We start from the raw sequence: 23,295 nt of genomic DNA on the forward strand, positions 1-23,295 counted from the left end.
TCTGTACACCAAAATAATCCCTTCGGGGATTTTCAACACCAAGCTCAAATTCAAGTCCAAAACATGCCAAATCTCACCAAATACAACAAAATGACTTGAATCAAAGGAATAGCCAGGCAATGGCATACATGAACCCTAATAACAAGCTCTAGATATGCATTTTCACAAGACAATGCATAAACACTCACATTTCATAGCAAAATCACATGTAGAATCCAAGAAATCATCACATAGGTAAGAAAAATAGATTTTGTAGAGCATGGGTTACCTCTTGTAGACAAAAACTTTCACTTAACACTTCACCAAGCTCCTAATAAGGCTCACCCTCCAAACCCACTTCAAGAACACACCAAAAGATCATAAAGATTCTATCTTTAAGAAAAGACACCTTAGAAAACACTAAAAACACAAGATGAACATAGATCTTACCCTCCTAGATGCTCAAAGGTATGAAAGGTAGAATCTTGGAGACAACCCTTGAAGATTTGACAAAGCTTCAACTTGGCTTGGAAGAAAAACTATCAAACTTTTAGAGAGAAGGTAGAGCTAAAGTTTGGAAAGTGTAAGGAGAAAGAATGAGGAGTGTCTACTAGGTTAGCTTGCATTACTAACACAAGGTGAAATGTCATGAATACCCTTACTAAAATGAAAAGGTGTAAGGGAACAAGGGAACTCCTCACAAAGCTTAAGGTACAACCTTGACTTTGGGTTGACTAGTCAATTACTAGTCCCCGACTATTGTATTTTCAGGAATTTAAGGAATTAAATTACCAATTGGTTTACCAGGACTATGTGGTCTAATGGTATCCGGGTTGGACTTCCATTTGGAAGATTATGAGTTCAAGCCTCAGTGGAGGCGTTATTGGTTCTTCGTGTTTCAGTAGGTTGAGAAAGTATATGAACAGATACTACAATGTAATAGAGCCAGTAACTTTCAAAAAAAAAAAAAATACCAATTGGTTTAGGATTAATCACTTAATCGAATTTTGGATTACGGGGTGCCACATCCTCTCCCCCTTCAAAGATGCTTCGTCCCCGAAGCTTGGGTACGACGAATTAAAACAAACGGTGAAATGAAACAACCATGTGACAAGAGTGCCAAGAATAATATCTTTTGGTCAAACCCAAAGGATTCACAAGACATCAAAGCAAGCAAGAAAGTATATCAGAACAAGGATTGGAGAAACGAAACCAACGGGGATATGATGAGCATATCAAACTCTAAACCAAACACCACTACCAACTTCTAACCAACAACCAAGAACTAACAACTAACTCAAAGCACCAACCAACAAAGCTAACTATTCAACTAAACAAACAAGCAAGAACAAGCACACAAGGCAAGCAACAAGCAACTAACAAACGGTAGGACAAGGTACCTGCCGAGAACAACTCTGGGTAACGCTCCCTCATGGTCGATTCCAACTCCCAAGTAGCTTCTTCTACACCGTGATGTGACCACCAAACCTTCACCATCTTCACCGACTTCCTACGCGTATCCCGGGTTTTAAAATCCAGGATCTTGTGTGGTCTTTCTTCATAAGTCATATCATCGTCCAAAGGAATCACTTCCGGTGGTAGAACATGTGTCGGGTCGTGAACGTATTTCTTAAGCTGAGATACGTGGAAGACATTATGGACTCGCTCCAACTCCATGGGTAGAGCCAACCGATAAGCTAGGTTCCCAACCCTCTCAAGTATCTCATAAGGTCCTATGAAACAGGGGCTTAGATTGCCCTTCCTTCCAAACCTCATCACTCCCCAGGTGGGAGATACTCTTAGCCAGACCTTATCTCCAACCGCGAACTCTACTTGCCTTCTTGCTCGGTCAGCGTAGGACTTTTGACGATCTTGTGCCGCTTTCATCCTACTCTGAATTTGTTTAACCTTTTATGCGGTGTCAAGCAAGAACTGCGGTCCCAAAACTACCGGATTGACCATATCCTCCCAGCACAACGGACTACGACAATTTTAACCGTAAAGAGCTTCATAAGGAGCCATGCGTATACTCGAGTGATAACTGTTGTTATAGGAGAACTCTATTAAGTCCAGGTGATCCTCCCATGATCCTTGAAAATCCAGCATGCATGCCCTCAACATATCCTTGATAGTCTGAATAGTCCTCTCTGTTTATCCGTCTGTGGCCGGATGGAAGGCGATACTGAGATTCAGCTTGGTCCCCAAGGCTACTTGTAAGGACTTCCAAAACTGTGACAAGAACCTTGGATCCCGATCGGAGACTATATCTTTTGGTACTCCATGATACTTCACTACTTGACTAACATAGGCTTGGGTCAACTGCGTCATTGTCCATGTTTCTTTCATCGCGATAAGGCGAGCGGTTTTGGTCAAGCGATCAACTATTACCCAGATTTTATCCTTACCGGAACGGGTTGCCGGCAAGCCTCCCACGAAGTCCATAGATATGGAGTTCCATTTTCCTTGTGGAACCTCCAATGGCTGTACTAAGCCTTTGACACTGCAACGTTCCGCTTTCACCTTTTGACAAGTCAAGCATCTGCCCACAAACTCCGCCACCTCCTTCTTCATGTTAGGCCACCAGAAAAGCTTCTTCACGTCTTTGTACAATTTGTCGCCTCCACGATGTACAGAATAGGGTGTATTATGGCCTTCTTCCAAAATCTGATGCTTCAACCGATCACAAGATGTAGGTACACATAGACGGCCCGCGTACCTCAACTCTCCGTCCGTGGACAACTCAAACGGTCCCCCCCCCCCTTCCTTTTTCCAGGTCATCTCTTGCCTTCATCAAGCTAGCATCCTTCCATTGTCCCGCTTTGATCTCCTCCAAAAGCGTAGGTATGACTCTTAGGTTGAAAAGACAGGTTTTCGACTCAACTTCACCTTGTTCCACCACTTCTAAGTTCATCCTTTGAAATTCCTTGCAAAGCTCGTCAGCCACTACCCAAATGGAACTAACGGCATGTTTGGTCTTTCTGCTCAGAGCGTCCGCCACAACATTTGCCTTCCCTTCCTGATATTGTATGTCCAAATCATAATCTTTAATGAGTTCCAACCACCGTCTTTGACGCATGTTGAGATCCTTTTGGGTGAAGATATACTTGAGGCTCTTATGGTCCGTAAAGATCTTGCAACGCACGCCATACAGATAATGCCTCCAAATCTTCAGGGCGAAAACTACGGCTGCCAACTCTAAATCATGCGTGGGGTAGTTCTCTTCATGTACTTTAAGCTGTCGCGATGCATAAGCTATCACTCTCCCATTTTTCATCAACACACAACCTAGTCCTTTCTTAGATGCATCACTGTATACCTCGAACTCCTCTGTCCCGGATGGTAAGATTAGTACCGGTGCGGTCGTGAGCCTCTCTTTCAACTCCCGGAACGCTAATTCGCAAGCTTGATTCCATTGGAAGGGCATATCCTTCTTTAACAGCTTTGTCAACGGTTGAGCCACCTTAGCGAAGTACAACACAAACCTTCGATAATAACCTGCTAAACCTAAGAAGCTTCTTACTTCCACCACGGTTCTCGGCACGGTCCACTCTTTCACCGCCCGAATCTTATCTGGATCCACCGATATACCTCTGCTGTCTATCACATGGCCCAAGAACGCTACGCTATCCTTCCAGAACTCACATTTCGAAAGCTTGGCATACAACTGCTTTTCCCTCAGAATCTGTAGTACTGTCCGAAGATGACCCACATGTTCTTCTTTATCCCGAGAATACACGAGGATGTCATCTATGAACACGATCACGAAGTCGTCGAGATGAGGCTTGAATACACGATTCATTAGGTCCATGAACACTGCTGGCGCGTTGGTTAACCCGAACGGCATTACTGTGAACTCGTAGTGGCCGTAGCGCGTTCGGAACGCCGTCTTAGGTATGTCCTGGTCTGCCACTTTCAACTGATGGTAACCTGATCTTAAGTCAATCTTGGAGAACACCCCGGCTCCTCGGAGTTGATCAAACAAGTCGTCGATCCGCGGTAGGGGATACTTGTTCTTGATTGTGACTTGATTCAGCTTGTGGTAGTCGATGCACAGCCTCATGCTCCCATCTTTCTTCTTCACAAACAGCACTGGCGCTCCCCACGGTGATGTACTCGCCCGGATGTAGCCTTTGTCTAACAGCTCTTGCAACTGAGTCTTCAACTCCTGCATCTCCTTGGGCGCTAAACGATAGGGAGCTTTAGATATAGGCGCTGTACCTGGTACAAGATCCACTGAGAATTCAACTTCTCTCGGAGGAGGCATTCCCGGAATCTCCTCAGGGAAGACATCAAGGAATTCACATACAACAGGTATGGTCTAAGCCACATCTCTTTTGGCCTCCAAGTTTTCAACTGAGCACAAGAAGATCTCGTGGCCCTTCTCCACGTACTTTTTCATCTTCATCATGGACACTAACTTGATCCCTGGTTCTTCTGTTGATCCTCGGTACGACACCCTCTTTCCACTTGGTCCTCTCAAAACCACTTTCTGTTCACCACACAAGATCTAGGCTCTGAACCGTCCTAGCCAGTCCATACCCAGGACCACATCTACCCCGTCCAGGCCGAACTGTATTAGATTACTAGAAAACTCTTCTCCGCCGATGGCTATCTTAACGTCTTTGAAGAGACAGTCACAAGCCTTAACTTCTCCAGATGCCACTTTGACACTTAGCTTCACCCCGACGCCTTCGGTTAGGCCCAACTTCTTCACGAGTCCCAGGGATATAAACGAGTTGGACGCCCCGGAATCGAACAAGATTACCGCTGGAACGGCATGCACCAAAAATGTTCCTATCACTACATCACTGTCCCCCGCCCGAGCCTCGCTTAGAATGAGGGTCCTCTCTTGGGTTAACTCTTCTGACAAACTCTGAGTCCCCAACCCACCACTTCTTCTTAGATCACGGAACGATGGCAAGGTAGCTGTGCTGGGGCTTATCCGAGTGGACGTGCCACTTCGAATCCATTGCTCGACTACACTAGGAGTGTTACGAACTCCTGTTGTTCTGGGTCTCTTGGTGACATCACTCACTTCTTCGAACGACACGATACGCCGACGAGGAGACATCGCAAAGCTTCTACAACAACAACACGGTTACCAAAAAGACAACAAACAGGCAAACGACTATAAACAACGCTCAGCTCACCGCGCAACCTATAGTCCTAAGCCTAACAGTTAGATTCTTAAGGTCACTTTAAGGTCTCAAATCATACTTAGCCACTTAGAAGTCTAGACTTTACCCACCTAGGCTCTGATACCAACTATAACACCCCCTAATTTCCATGCTAATTAAAGCCTTAAACATGCAGATATCTAAACAAAACATCAAACACAGCAGAAGACTGAAAAGGATTATATAAACTGGAAACGAAAGGGGTGCTATGCCACGCTCACCCAGAGGTGAACTCACAGGCTAACATCTGCATAAACCACAATCTAAAATCCATACATGTCCAAAGTACTAAAGTCTATCCTTGGCACACAGGCCATAACAACAAAACATGGGAGCTAAACTAGCCGGTTCTAGACCGCGCTCACGTCTATACATCACCTGAAAGAGACACATAAAAGATGGGACGACGCCCGGTCAGCGAATAATGCTGGTAACCCACTAATACATGTGAAATATCATACATAGATAAGATATATATACAAAATCATTTGCGAAACGGAATATGTATATATAAGTTCAAAACCAAGAGCAAAAGTCAACACAAGACTCTAAGCACTCACAATCAACAATACGGGAACACATCCCAAGACACAAGATGTAATAACGACTCACAAGAACGGCTCAAGGCATAATCTACCATCACACAGTAGATTAACAGCTGACATGCATAATTCAAGAGAATAAGGACACAACCAATGGCAACACATGCCTTTGTGACTACCCATCACGAATTGATATGCCTTCCTTATGCCCGGTTCCAACCTTATGGCTACTCCCAACCTTTTGTCTAGTTCCAACCTTTACCTCCAGGACCCCTGTACACCAAGTCCAACCTTTTCCCTCCGAGGACCGTCGTCCCCATCCGCCAACGACCGCCAACAAAATCACCAATTTCATAGTACACGAGGGTACCGATCACACACACGGCAACACATGCCTTGTCAACACATGCCTCCCAAGAAATACGTGAACCCGACACACAGGTCACAAACTCCATAATCACATCATAGCCACCACGAGGACCACTGCCGTACCTTGGTGACTAATGTCCCATACCACTAATCGTGCAATCCAGGTACAGCCACACACACCGCACCTCAACAAGAATCAATCAACGGATCACAACGAAGATATGAAACCATACTCAATCAAGGAATGGATCACAGTCCAACAACAACGATGATTAACACAAGTTATCATCAACAATAGGAAGGTACAAACAACACACACGCTAGCATTTAAACACCGAACTAGCATGCTTATCAAACGGGTAAACCAAACATAGTTCCGAAGAACACAAAAAGACTCGTCACGGTTCAACGAATCACAATGTTGAACACTTAGCACGATTCAAAGCACCAAAACCTACATAGATTCCTACCATATAGTTCTAGACATATGAAACATCAAGAAGACGCTCAAATAGTTCCACAAAAGAACATCAGAAAGTCAAAAGACCAAATACCGAGTCAAAAGAATCACGGGGAACAAATCCCCGAACAACACCAACATGTTCCCCTGCGGGTGGACCCACGGGTAGACCTCCACCCGTGGTTCCGCCCGCGGGTACACACCCACGACCACATGTACCCCGCGGGTGGGCGGCGGGTGGATGCCTACCCGCTGTTCCGCCCGCGGGTACGTACCTGTACACCAAAATAATCCCTTCGGGGATTTTCAACACCAAGCTCAAATTCAAGTCCAAAACATGCCAAATCTCACCAAATACAACAAAATGACATGAATCAAAGGAATAGCCAAGCAATGGCATACATGAACCCTAATAACAAGCTCTAGATATGCATTTTCATAAGACAATGCATAAACACTCAAATTTCATAGCAAAATCACATGTAGAATCCAAGAAATCATCACATAGGTAAGCAAAATAGATTTTGTAGAGCATGGGTTACCTCTTGTAGACAAAAACCTTCACTTAACACTTCACCAAGCTCCTAATAAGGCTCACCCTCCAAACCCACTTCAAGAACACACCAAAAGATCATAAAGATTCTATCTTTAAGAAAAGACACCTTAGAAAACACTAAAAACACAAGATGAACATAGATCTTATCCTCCAAGATGCTCAAAGGTATGAAAGGTAGAATCTTGAAGACAACCCTTGAAGATTTGACAAAGCTTCAACTTGGCTTGGAAGAAAAGCTATCTAACTTTTAGAGAGAAGGTAGAGCTAAAGTTTGGAAAGTGTAAGGAGAAAGAATGAGGAGTGTCTACTAGGTTAGCTTGCATTACTAACACAAGGTGAAATGTCATGAATACCCTTACTAAAATGAAGAGGTGTAAGGGAACAAGGGAATTCCTCACAAAGCTTAAGGTACAACCTTGACTTTGGGTTGACTAGTCAATTACTAGTCCCCGACTATTGTATTTTCAGGAATTTAAGGAATTAAATTACCAATTGGTTTAGGATTAATTACTTAATCAATCCCTTAATCGAATTTTGGATTACGGGGTGTCACACATATATTATCAGTACGTGTACGACACTGTTGTTATACCAGATTCAACCCTATATTTCCAACAATATTTATATTTTTGCATTCCGTAATTTATTTTCAATAGCTTTAGTTTGGTGCACGAACTTTAGTCATCTAGTGCAGTCCTGGTACAACTTACTACATGTATCCTGTGTTATCACATGAGAGTATTGTTTAACATGGACATTGAGGGTAAAATATAATATAACCAGTTTGAAACTTGGCATCATGTGGATCAAATAACAATAGCAATACCCAAATAGCCCATCATATATTGGTTGTCTAAGTAGCCCATAAAAATCATATATTAGCTAACTCGTGTATAAAATTCCTTCAAGCAATTACTCGATCTTCAAGTCGAGATAATATTTGGATTTCCCAAGCATTTCATTTCAAAATCTCCATCTTTAGTCATGAGCTAACATCATCAAGATCTTTAAGTATTTCAATGATGTTTATACCATCCATATTGACTAAGATAATAAATAAATAACTCCATTAGAAACTCTTTTAATGAGCTCATAATGACACATATTATACGCATATTTCTTCTTTAAGAAGAAAAATACTCAGTCAATCATCAATTGTTTCAAATCATATAAAGACCTTAATGCTTTTCATGTTGCGATTTTCACTTTTTCTCATTTTGAGAATTTTTAAATCCATCACGAATAATTTTTAAACAATATACCGTCCAATGACCCATAAGTAATTAAATATGAGATCATGACGTTCATCAATTGCATATTATTCACTGACAATGATGAGAGTTAGCGGAACTTAATGTCATTTGTTATGGGAGAATATAACATATCAAAATCAATTATGGGTCTCTGTGTAAACCCATGAGCTCCAACCCTCGCTTTATATCACACCACATCATTATTCTCTTTCATACCAACACCCACTCAATGGTGTGTACATATAATATAGAGAATACAATTTTAGTGTGCTGAACAACTATGCCTTAATTGCTTCTTTATATATTAAATAATAAATAATAAGGGCACTACACATGCCAAACTCTGGATCTAGATTAAACAGTTGTAAAGGCAATTTTGTTTTTGACAACATTTTTCATAAATTTCTCCCATATTTATAAAAATTCATGGCAATTTCAAAATCAACCAAATTATAGTCATTTCCCAAAAATATTAAAAACTAGTCATTTCGCATCCCAATATTATAATTATTTGGTGCACCACTGGGTTTTTCATCTTCTGGACGAATATCTTCAAGACATAATTAATCAATAGATATATATATTTGGCAGATATTAATTATCTACTGAACCTCCAAGTCATTCAAACTAGTATGTCGATTTAAAAACTAGAGATCTTTTCATATCATTAAATTTCTTGGCATTCAAATTTTCAAATCAAATTTTTGAATTTGAGTTCAAATCTTCCCCTAATGCCATGAAATGATCTTCATAAATTTATCTCCTTATCATGGGCTCTAGCCATTTATACAACAGATGGAGATTTATAACAAACATATTTGTATACCTAATTTTGCTTGATAGCCCGTAGAGTTACGCTATAGTGGTGACGTGGTGTTATAATAAAATAGATTGCACATTAATAAAAAAAAAAACACATATTAGAAAATGTTCAATTTTACACCACATACTAGATGTGAGCGGAAATATGCATGATATACACTATGCCATATTTTAATTTGATAAAAACAATAGTATTTAAAATTTGATGACCCCTAAAATAAATAGATAGTTTGGAAATTTTCATTTACACATGTTTCATAAAATACTCATGCAAATAGGGGAGACTACTGTTTGACATATATATAATGTCCAACAAGATTATTACAAATCTGACTTATCATATTTAACCCACAGTGACCCAATCACTCATGTTATAATTTAAAAGAATTTTGGTGTTTAAAATTTTTTAAAATATATCGCAACATCTTAAGCACTCAAAAATATATGCAATCATATATGTTCAAATAGAGAAAGCATACGTATTATAATGCCACTCAACAATTATGTGTAAGTTAAATACCAAATAAATGCAATGCAATAACATATATATTCTAATAGGAAAAAACATATTATAATGCTACTCAAATAATCATATGAAGGTTAAATGCCAAATAAATGCACAGATGGTGAGATCATTCATGATTTCTAAAATGTATTTTCTCAATTTATGAGAAGTCATCATCATCATCACATATCAAGGATGGCCTAACCGGTTGTGCCAAATCTTAAAATCATTCAAATCAATAAACTTTTAGTTTATAGTAAGATTAGCTTCAAAGATATTTATTCTTGTGCAATATAAACGGAGGAAAGAACATAGAATTTTTCCAACACATATTTCTTCCATGATATTGTCTTTTTGAAGGAATTCTTGATTCATTTCTTTTATAGTCTCAACATGATATCTGTTATTACGAATATCTTTAAAATTTAAATAAATTTATGTGAGACATTAGAGAGAACAATGCAATTAAATTTACAATGCATTATGTATTATAAATTTTGTTCCCACAACAAATAATATATTGGTTCTACTGGAGCCCTCAATCATTTTTGAATTGCCAAATATTGTCGTAACAAACTCCTCATTCTTTTTCAATGTGCAAAAATATTTTGGTGTGCCCAGGTGCGATTGTGCGGTTAAATTTGAGCCATTGATCTTGCTTAAATCAACGTCCAGGATTACCACAATTTAAAAAAAAAAAAAAAACACGATGGCAATTTGGTAATTTTTGCATCTAGATCAAATTTAATGTGCATGGGTTGTGTGCTTAATGTGAGTATTTGTTGAAACTTAAGATACGTGGTTTTCCTTCTTAAGGTGAGTGATTTTTGTGCTTAAGGTGCGTGGATTTTGTACTTAATGTGAGTAATTGTTGAAACTTATGCGTGATTTTCCTTCTTAAGCTGCGTTGTTTTCCTTCTTAAGGTGCATGATTTGTGTGCTTAAGGTGCGTCAGTTGTGTGAAACTTAAGGTGAGCCATTTTAAAATCTTAGGTGCGTGATTTGTGTTTTTAAGGTGCTTTGTTTTGTATTTAAGGTGCGTGGTTTGTGTACTTAAGGTGTGTGGTTTGTGTTTTTAAGGTGCTTTGTTTGTGTGCTTAAGGTACGTGGTTTGTGCATGTACATAAGGTGCCCCATTTTAATGCTTAAGGTGCATCAAGCGCACAACTGCACGGGAATCCTTCCCCGCACTTGAACCCATATATATGTATATATATATATATATATATATATATATATATAGTGAAAGGTTCCAGTGCGGTTGAATGCTTCCCGTGCGGTTGTGCGGTTGATTAATGTGCGTGAGATTTGTACTTAATGTGCGTGAGTGTGTAATGTTAATGTGCGTGAGTTTTGTACTTAAGATGTGTGAGTCTTTTGCCTAAGGTGCGTGAGTTGTGTGCTTAGTGTGCATGCGTGTGTTCTTCATCCACTGCTGTGAAAATTATGCGCATCCACTGCTGCATTTTCTTCTGTGTTTTGTTTCGAAGTGGTGGAGGAATAGATTTTGTCTTGTTTTGCTTTGCATACTGAGGGTCCTTTTGAGTTTTCTTACCACCCTCCTCAGTCTCCTTTGTTTCAGCCTCATTCACAATGTCTTTTATGCTCTCACAGATTGAAACATCTGTACATGAGTCTTTCTTTCCTTCTTTCTCAATCTTTTCTTTCTCTCCTGTACAGATAAAACATAAAATCAGAACAGCCATATGTGCGTTTACATATATCCATCCATTCACACACAATCAGAAAAGCTTCACCCACCCTCTCTTTCTGTTCTGCTTCTTTCTGAGCTCGTAATTCTGAACTCAACTCACGCACATTAAGCACAAATTTCAGGCACATTAAGAGCATCCACATCAATTGGAGATAATATGGGGAGAATGTAAGAGTGATTAGGAAAGAGAAAATGGGAGGGGAGGGAAGAAAAGGGAAAAAAAAAAAAAAAAAAAAAAAACTGAATTTAAAAACAAAAGTAATAATATTTAAATGCCTGTCACGGCGCGCCTGACGCGCCTAGCGGGCGCGTGCACTACACGCGCCCGCTGGGCGGCTATTTTGGCCTTCACGCTGTGCGTGAGAGAGTGGAACAATTGAAGGCATGGGTCCCACTTTCTGCCATTCTCCCCACTCTTGCAGGAGGGTCTCAACTTTCTCTCTCTACCCTCTCTCTCTTCCAAGTCATCAAATGTTGTACTATTCTCCCCACAATATGCATTGATGGTGATGCTCTAAGCACAATACTCAGGCACATTAAGTACAAAACTCACGCACATTAATATTACACACTCACGCATATTAAGTACAAATCTCAGGCACATTAAGCACAATACTCACGCACATTAAGTATAAAACCCACGCACATTAATCAACCGCACAACCGCACGGGAAGCCACAAATGCACATGATCCCTTCCCTATATATATATATATATATATATATATATATATATATATTTATAACATTTTTCAAGTTATTGCTCCTTTACCTTCTCCTCCTTCGTCCACTTTGTTTCAATAATAGGAACAATTTGAGACTTCTTAATCACTTTTTCTTGTGAAACTCTAATGTTTGAATAAGTATAATAAAGTCCGACGATTTTTCTTCTTGTCTTAGTTTTTCATTAGGGTCATTATATCAAATACGAAAGTTTGGACTGCTTAAAAATGTCGGAATATATCAATGGTTGAGCATTAGTTTTATAAATATTAGTACTAAAACGTTTCACTGATGAGAAGAGCATGTTCTCATTTGACATGTACACAATCTTTTCTAAAATAGTTTGTGTATATTTATGTAAACGATTGTATGCATTTATGTTGGTTCTCATGAGACGATGAGTTTTCATTTGATCATTAATCTTATATAGAATCCAAATCATAGGAGAACCACTTTCCATGTGAGAAATTTTGGACAAATCCAAACAATTGATCTGCAAAATCTGATAGATGAGAAATCAAGTAAACAAAAAGAGCGGTGTCATTTTTATAAATACTAGTATTTTCGCCCGTGCGATGCACGGGATAGATTTGTTATAATATATTAAAATTATTTGGATTGATATATAATTATTTAAATTAGAACATTAAATATTATACAGTGCAATTGAAGATATGTTTTGAATTATTTATGTGTTTTGATGTTATCATTGTTTGAATTTGAGCAAATAATTGCTCAAATTAATAGCTTATGTGTAGATGTACGCATGCGATGCTGTAACTTTGGAGATTTTATTTATCATTGTTTAGTATTTTTTTTAATAAATTAGGTAAATGTGTTCGTTCTCTAGCAACTCGGTTATAGGAATGAATTGCTATCTTAATTCATTTGTATGGAATATATATATTTTTGTTTAGATATATAGCAATTTTGCCATTTAAAAAAAAAACATAATATCAACGATTGTATTTACACATTATTGAAACCTGTTTGTAGATGACATCGGTTGTAGCAACGCAATCCTGTCCATCATCGTATAGAGCTAACACCTTCAGTCCATCAGGATAGGTGACTCAGGTGAAAATATATAATGGTAGAGTATTAGTCAATTAGCGATCCTTTTATATTTTAAGTCAATTAGTAATATCAAATTCATTTTCAGCAAATTATTCTTTTATATTTTTAGTCAATTAGAATATCATATGCAGTGATGTTTTTACCTAATTTTTGTTCAATTTTTAATTAATGATGTATAATATTATTATTGAAATATTTACGTTCCATTTTTAACTTATCTTTAATATTGTTTAAAATATGCATTTACTATTCATGATGTAGAATTATTATTGAAATATTTCCGTCAAATTTTAGTTTCCGTTCCATTTTTAATTAAAATGCAATGATCTAACCATTTTTTTTTCATATTAATCAATTATGGATCATTTTTTATTTGCAGTCAACTATTAATATTCATTTCTTTTTATATTTTCAGTCAATTTGTAATGCCATATTCATTTTCAGCCAATTATTCTCTTTTTTTTTCATTCAATTAGTCAATTAGAATATCATATGCAGTGATATTTTTACCTAATTTTCGTTCCATTTTTAATTGATGATGTAGAATATTATTATTGAAATATTCTGGTTTCATTTTTAATTTACCTTTACTATTGTTTAAAATATGCATTTACTATTGATGATGTAGAATATTATTATTTAAATATTTCCTTTTCATTTTTAATTTACTTTTACTTGATGATGTAGAATATTATTATTAAAATATTTTTGTTCTATTTTTAATTTTCATTTTATTGTTTAAAATTGTGAAAGATTTATGACATAATTGTGATTTGATGTATTATACTGTATAATATTATTGTGAAAAATTAAAGTGCAATGATCTGACCATTTCCTTTTCCATTTTAGTCAATTATGGATCATTTTTATTTTCAGTCAATTATTAATATTCATTTCCTTTTCCAATTAACCTAACTTCAATTCCTTTTTTTCATTTTTAATTTTCAGTAAATTATTAATATTCATTTCTTTTTCCAATTTACCTAATTTCCATTCCATTTTTAATTGATGATGTAGAATATTATTGTGAAATATTTATGTTCCTTTTCTTCATTCTTTTTTTTAAAAAAAAATTTACCTTTACCATTTACTATTGTTTGGACAGGAAATCAAGTAAATAGGATTTTGTTTTTAATTATAGTATAGATTTGACCGTGAGGTTGTAACATACATATATGATGAATTAGCTATATTATAAATTGTTTAAATTTGTTATATAGGGTATTATGTTACGTGAGAGCATTGAATGGGAAACAATATTACCAAGATTTTAGTTGATTTAATTTCTAATTTACATTTGCTTACAAAATAAGTTGTATTAAATTAGTTGGTGATAAACATCCAAAAATTCTACACGGTAATACCATACATAATATTACCAATTATGCTATTATGTTATCACCTAATTAATTAATGTCTTTTCTACACGGTATTATAAATATATAAAAAAAATACGGAGAATTTGCAAACAATAATGTTACCAAAAATATTATTATATTAAAGAATATAATTAATATATCTGGAAGATCATATAGGGAACTCTTTGATTCTAATCAATAAATAATTAGTTATATATACATTTAGCAGTACCAATGTTATTACTAATACTTTATATATATCTGCAGTATTGAACCTTTAATGTGAGATAAGAAAGAAATAATCAGTTAAATGATGTCTTTATTTGGATGCACTAAGACTATTACAATGCTCCATCACTTTGCAAACATGTACAACTTTGGCTTTATTTTATACTTTAAATTATACTTTGCTTATCCTTTAGATTTTAATGTATTATTTTAAGCTAATTTATTTATTAACATTAAAAATACATTTTAAAGTGTGACAATTTATACTAATAAATCATTTTAAAAAGTGGCAAAAGATGATTTTCTAATTTGTTGCCACTGCATCAATTTAAAAAAAAAAAAATTGTTGCTATTGTTTACCTCGATCATCTCATAAATATCCATAATTTTTATTAGAGGGGTCTAATCAACACATAAACTAAAAAAAATGACAATCATAAACAAAATATGTACAAAAATAAATGATAAAAACATTATGATAATGATTAAGACATAATAAATTTACATTTTCAAAAAATCACAAAACTCTGGAAATCCTGATTGAAAATGAACTGTGTATCAAGAGTTACATATCTTGACATAACTGGCTAATCAAAAACAACATTCATTACTTGTCCTTATTCAAACACTTTCAAATATAAAGAAAAATTAAAACACTTGTGTTTAGATTAACTCTTCGTATCATTCTTAACTCTACACAATTGCATAAGAACAACCATAGGATTTGCAAGGCCAAAATTTTTTTTTTAAAAAAAAAAGTTTCAACTCTTGGCCTTGGTATATGTTGATCCCACACTGTAGCTTTCAATTGATTGTCCCTATAAACAAATAAACTACGAAGTACTTAATAAAAAATACATATACAAAATACAATAAAAATAACAAAATTAGATAATTTACTTTGTACCAAGACTATGTGGTCTAATGGTACCCGGGTTGGACTTCCATTTGGAAGATTACGAGTTCAAGCCTTAGTGGAGGCGTTATTGGTTCTTTGTGTTTCAGTGGGTTGAGAAAGTATATGAACAGATACTACAATGTAATAGGGCCAGTAACATTCAAAAAAAGATAATTTACTTTGTATCCACGTACAATTAGAAAATCAATAAGTTAAGAAGGCTTCCCTGCAATTATTTTATCCAATGGGGAGTATATCTCAACGACCCTACCAATAACGTCAAACATGTTAATAAAAAAAAAAAAAGAGATGTAGATTAAAATTGTAAATGAAACTTACCAACGAATTGTTTATCATCTACAGACTTCAAAGATGAAAATGATTTCAATAAATAAATTTGTCTAGAAAAGTTTTCATTTTTTTTAATATTATTTAACCAAAGTAGCATAGTGAAATTACAACATAAAATAATGAGTGCATTTTGTGAAAATATACGAATTACTTATCACCATAAAATTTTTAATGGCATAAACTTTTCATTGTTTGAAAAGCTTACAGTACTTACCAACATGTTCCCTTGGTATATGAGCATGAAGTTCCCTACAATGAAGTAAAAAAGAAAATTGTTATTTTACAATTTATTTTTGCAGTATAGGAAGCAGCTTTGTAATACATCTTTTTCCCAATTTCATATACAACACGAGTTCTAGAAAAAAGCAAAATCGAAAAAAAATACCATTTGATAGGAAAATATGCACTCTCTAGATTTTATGAAATCATTCCCTTTTTTCTCTATGGGACTTCATATAGGTGCACACCAATCACCATCTAATAGCTCTGAAAGTCTTCAATGGAGAAATATCCTAGGCACGAATAAACATTGGAGTCGTATAAAAAATCAAAATTGAAAAAAAAAAATACCTCTTGATCGTGAAACATGCACTCTCTAGATTTTATGGATTCACTCCCCTTTTTCTATGTGACTTCATATAGGAGCGCACCAATTGCAGTCTAATAGCTCTGCAAGTCTTCAATGGAGAAATATCCTGGGCAAGAATAAACATTGAAGCCGTAATAGTTGTATGTTAGTATACATATCTATATCTCTATATATAATTACTCAATATAAAAGAATGAATAAATGAATATAAGGAAAAAATATTATCAATTAATAGATTTACCAATTAGGTTAATACGTGAATATGGAAACAATATTATCAATTAATAAATTTTAATTAATTTCTATTTTACATTTGGTTACCAAATAACTTTTACTACAAACGTTTGGGCGGGAAAATGAAATAGGAGGATTTTACTTTTATATATATATAGATTATAAATTTTTAAAATGAGCGGGGTCATTTTCATAAATATTACTTCATACAAAGTTTTGTTTATTTTCAACCGTTATATCTACTACATCAATAGTTCGAATTTATCCGTAAATTTTCATATGGGGCATGGTTCTCACCTGATTATGGACCTTCGTTAAATACTACAAGTTATAATTAAAATAAAATTTAATAAAATAGATTTGACGTAATAAGCTGTGGTACGTATAGATAGAAAAGCAAAAGATATATTACACCACACTACTTTTGACCTAACTTGCGTGCAAATGTTAATAAGCTCTGATCCTCTCAAATTGAAACAGAACTTTCCGAAAGTCATTCCGATCTCCTCAATCGAGGTGAAGTCAAATTATATTGAATGAGAAACTTGTGAAATGCTATGCAACTTTTTATTTAAAATGAGGTGATAGAAATGAGGAAATTAGGTCAAGTGGGACATTAGCTAGATAGGGTTACCTTATTGTTTAGTCAACTACGCTAGTCTTTCTTTAAACCTTGTCTCCTCATAAAAGAATAGGTTGCCTCATTTTTACAAACTCATGATGATGGCTTAAAGGAATATCAAATCTAGCTAGGTATAATGTCACTTAAATTGCATCTTATTTGCAGCTCCTATGATATGTAATCTTTGAGACTATGTGTAGCATACACTTGGACTAATGGTATGGATTGCTTTCAGTTTGAGTAAAAACAAAAAATTAAATAAATGAAGTAGATGATATGTGGAAGATTGGAGTAGAATAGAAATATAGAAGGGACGGGGAGAGAGAGATTAGAGTGGAAGGAAGTGGAAAGACAAAATAATACAATAATATTTGATAGTTGAACCAGTCACCGAGGTAAAATTTGTCACAAGAGACTAAGGATTAGGGGATTAAATCTCACCAATGACAGTATGAGAACATTGATACAAATGAGGAGGCTCTTTGTGCACAATGAACAAATATTTAGTCTTTATTGATCATCAGAGAGTTACCATGATTTACTTCTCCACGTACAATCTTGTCAGTGAGTCACATGACTTACCGCTCCACAATTATGTCGGACCGTCATGTGTGGGGTGGCTAAGATGGCCTCCACCTTTTGTCACAATAATATGTATATTTCCTTAATACCTTTGATCAGTACATGTAGGCGAAGATTATAACACTTATCAAAGAACTAATTACAACACGCGCATTGCGCGAATAGTCTAATGCTCAATGTATATTTTTAAATTAATGTTTCAGAATTTATCAAAGTATCATTTGGTATCCTGGCATATATCAATGCAAGATTATCAAATTTTTCATAAAAGTAAATATTTCAAGAATGTATAACTATGACCTGTGGTATAATTTTTCATAAAATTAACTGGTGCAATAACAGTTTTAGAGGGAAACACACTCACTGGATAGTACCCTAACATAATTTTTACAACACAAAACACTGTTAATTGGCGTGATTCATGCTTCCCCTCTCTTGTTGCCATTTCCACCATAAATGAATTATTGATTTAATCTAGTGTCCCCTGGTTTGCTTCACTACAATTTTATTGCCTTGGCGCAGTGCACCTTCAAAAATAGAACAAAATCATCCTTCCCAAAAAGACAATGATAATAGGCATAGTTTCTCATGTGTGTTGAATATATACTCTAAATTTAATTGACCAAAGTTCATGTCAAATTTTATATTGATTGGGATGGGGTTTAAACCTAAGACCTTCCTTATGAAAATCAATAAGTTAAAGAATAATTATAAATAGTTAACAGAATATTCAGTTACTAAAGTTTACACTGACAGAATGCATTGATATTTTAAAAAAGTAAATGATATAATAAAAGGTCGGGTAAAGTAGGAAAAATAATAAAAAAATACTGAAATCAAATAATATAAATTATTTATTTTAACAAATAATTACACCAACATTTTTAATTCCTGTTAGGAACTTAACTTTATTGGCTCTTATTAGGTTTGTATGTATGTAGATTAAGTGAGTAGAGAGTCAACTACAAAATAGAATCAAATAGCAACTCCAATTACAATAAATACATAAAGAAATGGTAATCAACATTTTTTACTTTCTTTCATTTGGTGTAGGCACATTCACAATATCAAACATTGATAGAATTTGATTGAAAATTACGTTAAGGGTAACATTTCTGTGAGATCGTCTTACGAATCTTTATTCGTGAGATATGTCGGAACGGATCAGGTCAATATGCAAATGTAATACTAAATCAAGAATAAAATGTCCTTTACTTATAAGGGAAAACGTAATACTTTTGAGGAGAAATGTAATACTTTTATATTTTGATGTAAAAGTATTACTTTTTTCATCAAAAGTATTTATATTTTCCCTTATAAGTAATGTTACACTTATAAAACAAATTGTAATACTTTTGATGAAAAATGTAATACTTTTACATTTTGATGTAAAAGTATTACTTTTTTTTTTATCAAAAGTATTACATTTTCCCATATAAGTAATAACTATTTTATTCCTAATTTAATTAGTATTACACTTACTAGTATAAGTATTACATTTCATCTTGACCCGACCCATCTCACGAAAGTCTCAATCGTTATGCTGTGCAACCGTGTGTACCATGCATGGTGCACACGGTTGCAAAACGACGTCGTTTCTTTTTTATTTTATTTTTTTAAATCTCATTCGGATTGTCATTAACGGCGTTAGGCGGTTTCCTTTCGTATTCAAACAGTAGGATATATTCATAATTTCATAACTATATATCCAGAATTACATAACTATATATTCATAATTTGACAACAGAACATTCAGAAATAATAACTACACATTCATAATTTCATATCCATATATTCATAATTTCACAACTAGACATTCATAATTACATAACTCCATATTCAGAATTCTTAAAGTGCTTGTTCACAGAGAACTATATCCATAATTGCATAACTACACATCCATAATTTCAAAACTATATATCCATAATTTCAAATCTATATATCCATAACTTCATAACTATATATCCATAACTTCATAACTATATAAACATAACTTCACAACTATATATCCATAACTTCATAACTATATATTCAGACTTGCATAACTATATATTCATAATTACACGTCGATTGGAGTTTTTGTAAAATAAAATAATAATAATAATAATAATAATAATAATAATAATAATAATAATAATAATAATAATAATAATAATAATAATAATAATAATAATAAAATTAAAAAAATTTATTATTTAATTGGTGGAGTTAAACGGTGCTACTAATGGCACTGTTACTCCATCATAATAAAATGGTGCCATTTTGCAACCGTGTGCACCATTGCCCAGCATAATTTGCGCGAAAGTCTCATTCAAGCTTTTGCCTTATGTTAATAGTCTAGAAGCATAAAGCAATCAATGGATTTTGGACAAGTTGATCATCCAATCCTCTCCGAGTTTTTTCCCATTTTGGTCCCTTGACTATGGCTCATTCTCAATTTTGCATTCCGACTTATAATTGCACCCAATGTGGTCCCTTGACTTTTGAAAATTACCCCAAATTCGTCCTCCATTACATTTTCCATCCTTTGGGCGTTAAATAGGAGGGAATTTTGGTCCTTTCATTGCCACCGCGCCTTCCCCAACTGTCGATTCCCTCCTAAAATTCACGGATTATACCCCTTTTATGCAATTAGCAAAAACCTCAAACCCTAGAATCTAAAATTCACAAAATTGACGAAGGAGAAAATTGACGAAGGAGAAGGAGACTACGACGACTCGCCGAAGGTCTGGATGGGGCGCCGGAGGTCTGGGAGTGCTACATTGCCAATATATGGTACGCAAACTTTTATTTATGGGTGCAGTATTGCGTTTTGAAATATTCCATGTGTTTTGCAAAGTTTACAGTAGTATTCCACCTTTACTTTGTACTTTCAGTAGTGGAAACACTTTCTTACTTTGTGTATATGTGGTTACATTGTCTGAGTGTGAATGTGAGGCGTATATATGGTTGATTAACGATGGGTTGTGGAGGGGACCATCAGACAGAATATATAGAAATGTGTGTTTGCCTTTTTTGTTGGGTAACTGTGTAAATGTTTGCATAATAGGGTGCTGGGGGGACCACTGGAGAGTAGTGTTTGGTCTCTGTTTGTAAAATATAGTGTGTGGGGACCATTGTGTTGATTTTTTGTTGTTGTATATTGAAGTGCAAGTCTTATCTATTGTATATGTGTTTTATAATCCATGTTTATAGTTTCTGTGTGTAAAAATAAAATTTGTTTTTGTAATCATTCAGATGACATTGATGAAAATAGATTTACACTTAAGCTCAAGCATGGTGGTAAAATATTAATGACTGAGCCAGTAACATATGTCGGAGGTCATGTAGATTATTTTGACTACATGGATATTGATGAATGGGGGTTTATGGCTTTACAAGACAAAGTCATAGAGTTAGGCTACACAATGAGTGAATGTAAGGTATATACTGTTGTGGGTGAAGGTTTAATTGAGGTCATTTCAGATAGTGAAGCCTGGGATTTAATTGATTTTAGTGATAAGGAAAGGGAAGTAGAAGTGTGGATCAACATTGGAGGGTTAAATAATGAAGCTGAGACTGATGTTGAAGTGGGAGAAGATTCTGATTATGAAGCTGAAACTGAGGTTGAAGTGGGAGGAGATTCTGATTATGAAGCTCAGGGTGAGGTTGAAGTGGAAGAAGATCCTGACTATGAAGATGATGGTGAAGAAGAATTGCGTAGTCTAGGTGAGGACGATATTCAGGTGAGCAACACACTGTAGATTTGGCCAGAAGAACATGCTCATGCAGAAAATGGGATTTGACTGGACTCCCTTGCAGACATGGCATTTGTGCAATCTGGATGAAGAGACACAATGTGTTAGACTATGTACATAACTGCTACAATGTGGAAACATACTTGAAGGTGTATGAATTAGGCATTAATCCAATGGCTGGACCAAATGAGTGGCCTCATTCTCTTTTAGAAGCACCCTTGCCACCTGAATACAAATCAAAACCTAGGAGGCCAAGGAAACTGAGGTTGAGAGGAGCTGATGAAGCCAAGGAAAAAAAGAAAATCACAAAGGATGGCGTCCATATGTCTAGAAGTCATGTGGTATTACATTGCACATTCTGTAAACAAAGAGGCCACAATAGTAGGAGATGCCCACTGAAACCTATAAGTATTACATTACATTCTAGTTTTAGTTATAATTTTTTGCATGTATTACATTAACTTGTAAGTTGTTACTCTTGTAGAGAAACCCTCAGGCACAAAGAAACCCTCAGGCACAAGATTCCAGAGCAGAAGTATACCATTACATTCTAGTTTTAGTTACAATTTTTCCATGTATTACATTTACTTAATGTGTTTTATGTTTGTAGAGAAACCCTCAGCCACAAAGAAACCCTCAACCACAAAGAAACCAGCCACAAAGCAGCACAACAAATCAAGATGCAAGAACAGATGAGGTTGATGTACCAGCAGCCATGTTTGATGTAAGTTTTAACTTAGTAACATACCTTTCATACAAAATGCTTGTTTTACCTAACATGATTACTTTCATACAGATTCCTATTCAAGATGCAAGCTCAGAATTAGTTCAACATGATTACCAAGTAGAGATTGAGGTTGAAGCACATGAAGAGATGACATTACCTACTGTTCAAGAAGAAGTTACTGCTGTTCAAGAGGAAGTTACTGCTGTTCAAGATCAAGTTGTTACTGTTGTACAAGAGCAAGTTAGTACTGCACCTCCACCTGCCCCTCTCAGAAGGCAAAAGACCCTTGGTTTAACAAAGAAAAAACAAAAAGTTGCTCAGCCACAAGGGAGGAAGTATAAAACAAGGTCTTCGTCTTCTTTGACTACGAAATTCAAGAACACAGCCTCCGAACCAATCGAGATTGAATAAGGCCTTCAATTTATGTGAAAACTGATTGTAGTTGTTTTGGATTGTTCTAATTCTACTTGTTTTGGATAATGCAAACTGATTGTGGGTAATACTCCCTTTAGCATTGTCTTTTGGTGATTGTGGGTAAACTGATTGTAAAGCTTCTGTTTTTTTAATAGTCTACCATTAATGAAGTTTATCATTTTGCTAAGTTCCAGTTCCAGTTCATTTGTTTACAGTTGCATATTGTTTACATTTTCCAGTTTCATTTCCAGTGCCTTTTCATTTGCTAAGTTCCAGTTCATTTCCTAAGTTCCTGTTCCAGTTCACTTGTTTACAGTTGCTTATTGCTAAGTTCCAGTTCCAATTTCATTTGCATTCTAAAAACTAAACACAATTCCAG

The 23,295-nt window shown here is 35.3% G+C and overlaps 2 protein-coding genes across 2 annotated transcripts; one reads left to right on the top strand and one right to left on the bottom strand.

Annotated features, from left to right (window-relative positions):
• Positions 1-1,305: 1,305 nt before the first annotated feature.
• LOC109185264 lies at positions 1,306-1,866 on the bottom strand. Its single transcript, XM_019335244.1, has one exon. The coding sequence runs from the start codon at positions 1,864-1,866 to the stop codon at positions 1,306-1,308; it is 561 nt and encodes a 186-aa protein (XP_019190789.1).
• Positions 1,867-21,331: 19,465 nt separating this feature from the next.
• On the top strand, positions 21,332-22,913 carry LOC109185265. Its single transcript, XM_019335245.1, has 5 exons — positions 21,332-21,763; positions 21,925-22,116; positions 22,260-22,310; positions 22,386-22,499; positions 22,572-22,913. The coding sequence occupies exons 1-5, from the start codon at positions 21,332-21,334 to the stop codon at positions 22,911-22,913; spliced, it is 1,131 nt and encodes a 376-aa protein (XP_019190790.1).
• Positions 22,914-23,295: the final 382 nt, after the last annotated feature.

The sequence above is a fragment of the Ipomoea nil genome, unplaced genomic scaffold (assembly GCF_001879475.1).
Source record: "Ipomoea nil cultivar Tokyo-kokei standard unplaced genomic scaffold, Asagao_1.1 scaffold1317, whole genome shotgun sequence".
NCBI lineage: Eukaryota > Viridiplantae > Streptophyta > Magnoliopsida > Solanales > Convolvulaceae > Ipomoea > Ipomoea nil.

Coding starts and splice junctions, on each gene's coding strand:
- LOC109185264 (XM_019335244.1), bottom strand. CDS start 1,866: ATGAAAGCGGCACAAGATCGTCAAAAGTCCTACGCTGACCGAGCAAGA.
- LOC109185265 (XM_019335245.1), top strand. CDS start 21,332: ATGACTGAGCCAGTAACATATGTCGGAGGTCATGTAGATTATTTTGAC. Junction 22,117..22,259: donor ATATGTCTAGAAGTCATGTG/GTATTACATTGC, acceptor TTACTCTTGTAG/AGAAACCCTCAGGCACAAAG. Junction 22,311..22,385: donor CACAAGATTCCAGAGCAGAA/GTATACCATTAC, acceptor TTATGTTTGTAG/AGAAACCCTCAGCCACAAAG.